The sequence below is a fragment of the Capsella rubella genome, unplaced genomic scaffold, assembly GCF_000375325.1.
Source record: "Capsella rubella cultivar Monte Gargano unplaced genomic scaffold, Caprub1_0 scaffold_135, whole genome shotgun sequence".
Classification (NCBI taxonomy): domain Eukaryota; kingdom Viridiplantae; phylum Streptophyta; class Magnoliopsida; order Brassicales; family Brassicaceae; genus Capsella; species Capsella rubella.
The window spans coordinates 1,381-2,463 of record NW_006238793.1 but is presented as its reverse complement, the minus strand read 5'-3'; the positions used below and the strand labels follow the sequence as shown (position 1 = coordinate 2,463).

Genomic DNA, 1,083 nt, shown 5'->3' with positions numbered 1-1,083 from the left:
TTTACACTACCCTATATTTGCATCTTCTGGCTATGGAAACTCTGTGACATTATGCTTGTATCCCTCTGCATCTCTTGACTTTGCAATAGTATTTGAAAACACATTGGTTTCTTGTCAGTTTCATAACTGCTGCTTGTCTCTAACCGCAACATTGGTTGGGACTGTGAAATGCATCTTTTATCCATTTTTTCCACGTTAGTCTCATTCAATTATGTTCAAATATGTGTTCATTGCTAATATGTGAAACGTTTACCGTCTCAGCGTGCCGAGGATCATACTGGGGAAACATCATCGGAATCTTGAAATTTTTTTCTATAATCCCGAGTTTAGGACCTTGGAGATGCTATGATTGCGGAGGTTAATCTTGCTGAACACTAGTGAGATTGAGAACCCATAGAGACTACTACAACTTGAATCACATGTTTACGTTTTTATCTCTTTTCCAAGCTTTTCACTAGCTTGGCGTACATAAAGAACCTTCCTTTGTAATCTTTTACCAAGGAACGACGTTTGTGACAGGACAACCTTACTTTGTAAATTCATATACGTCTTTTCCTAAGTAAATTATGAGTTTCGAATCTAATCATTTGTGTGAAAATCAGTATAACAAATTCTATAACTTGAATTTGATGATGTCATGATGATGTGACGACAGAGCTAAACCAAAACAAAAATGGTCATGGCATGGAATAAACCGGGTACCAAATTTCTTAACCGAAATCCGGTAATTCGGCGTATTGGTGTGTTCACGCTCAGTGAGTGGATGTTGGAGCAAGGATTTTTACGGCAAAACAGAGGCAAACTCGTTACGAATTGAAAATGGCGGCTTTGGTCCAGACCGTCCATGGTGGGTAAGCTCGACTCGTAAACTCTCTATGTCTTGTATGATTCTTTCGAATTTCATAACTAGGGTTTGAAAGTTTTCCCCTTTTCTGATTACCAGTTATTGTTTAGTAGTAACGAGAAGACTAGAACTGATAAAAACAAAATCTTGGCTTCTCTGTGTAGTATTATTAGTTACTGTAATTGATTGGAATTGAATTGAGCATTGTGGCATTAAGTGTTTACAATATACTATGCAGG

General features: G+C 37.4%; 1 protein-coding gene across 1 annotated transcript in view; it reads left to right on the top strand.

Annotated features, from left to right (window-relative positions):
* Positions 1-679: 679 nt before the first annotated feature.
* The window catches only part of LOC17874288 (pentatricopeptide repeat-containing protein At2g17033), a gene marked incomplete at its 3' end in the record, with an annotated part of 1,780 nt that continues 1,376 nt past the window's right edge, over positions 680-1,083 (top strand). Inside the window, exons 1-2 of the mRNA XM_006279094.2 lie at positions 680-724; positions 777-851. Of these exons, the coding sequence (XP_006279156.2) occupies positions 680-724; positions 777-851 (120 nt within the window). The remainder of the gene's footprint in view (positions 725-776; positions 852-1,083) is intronic.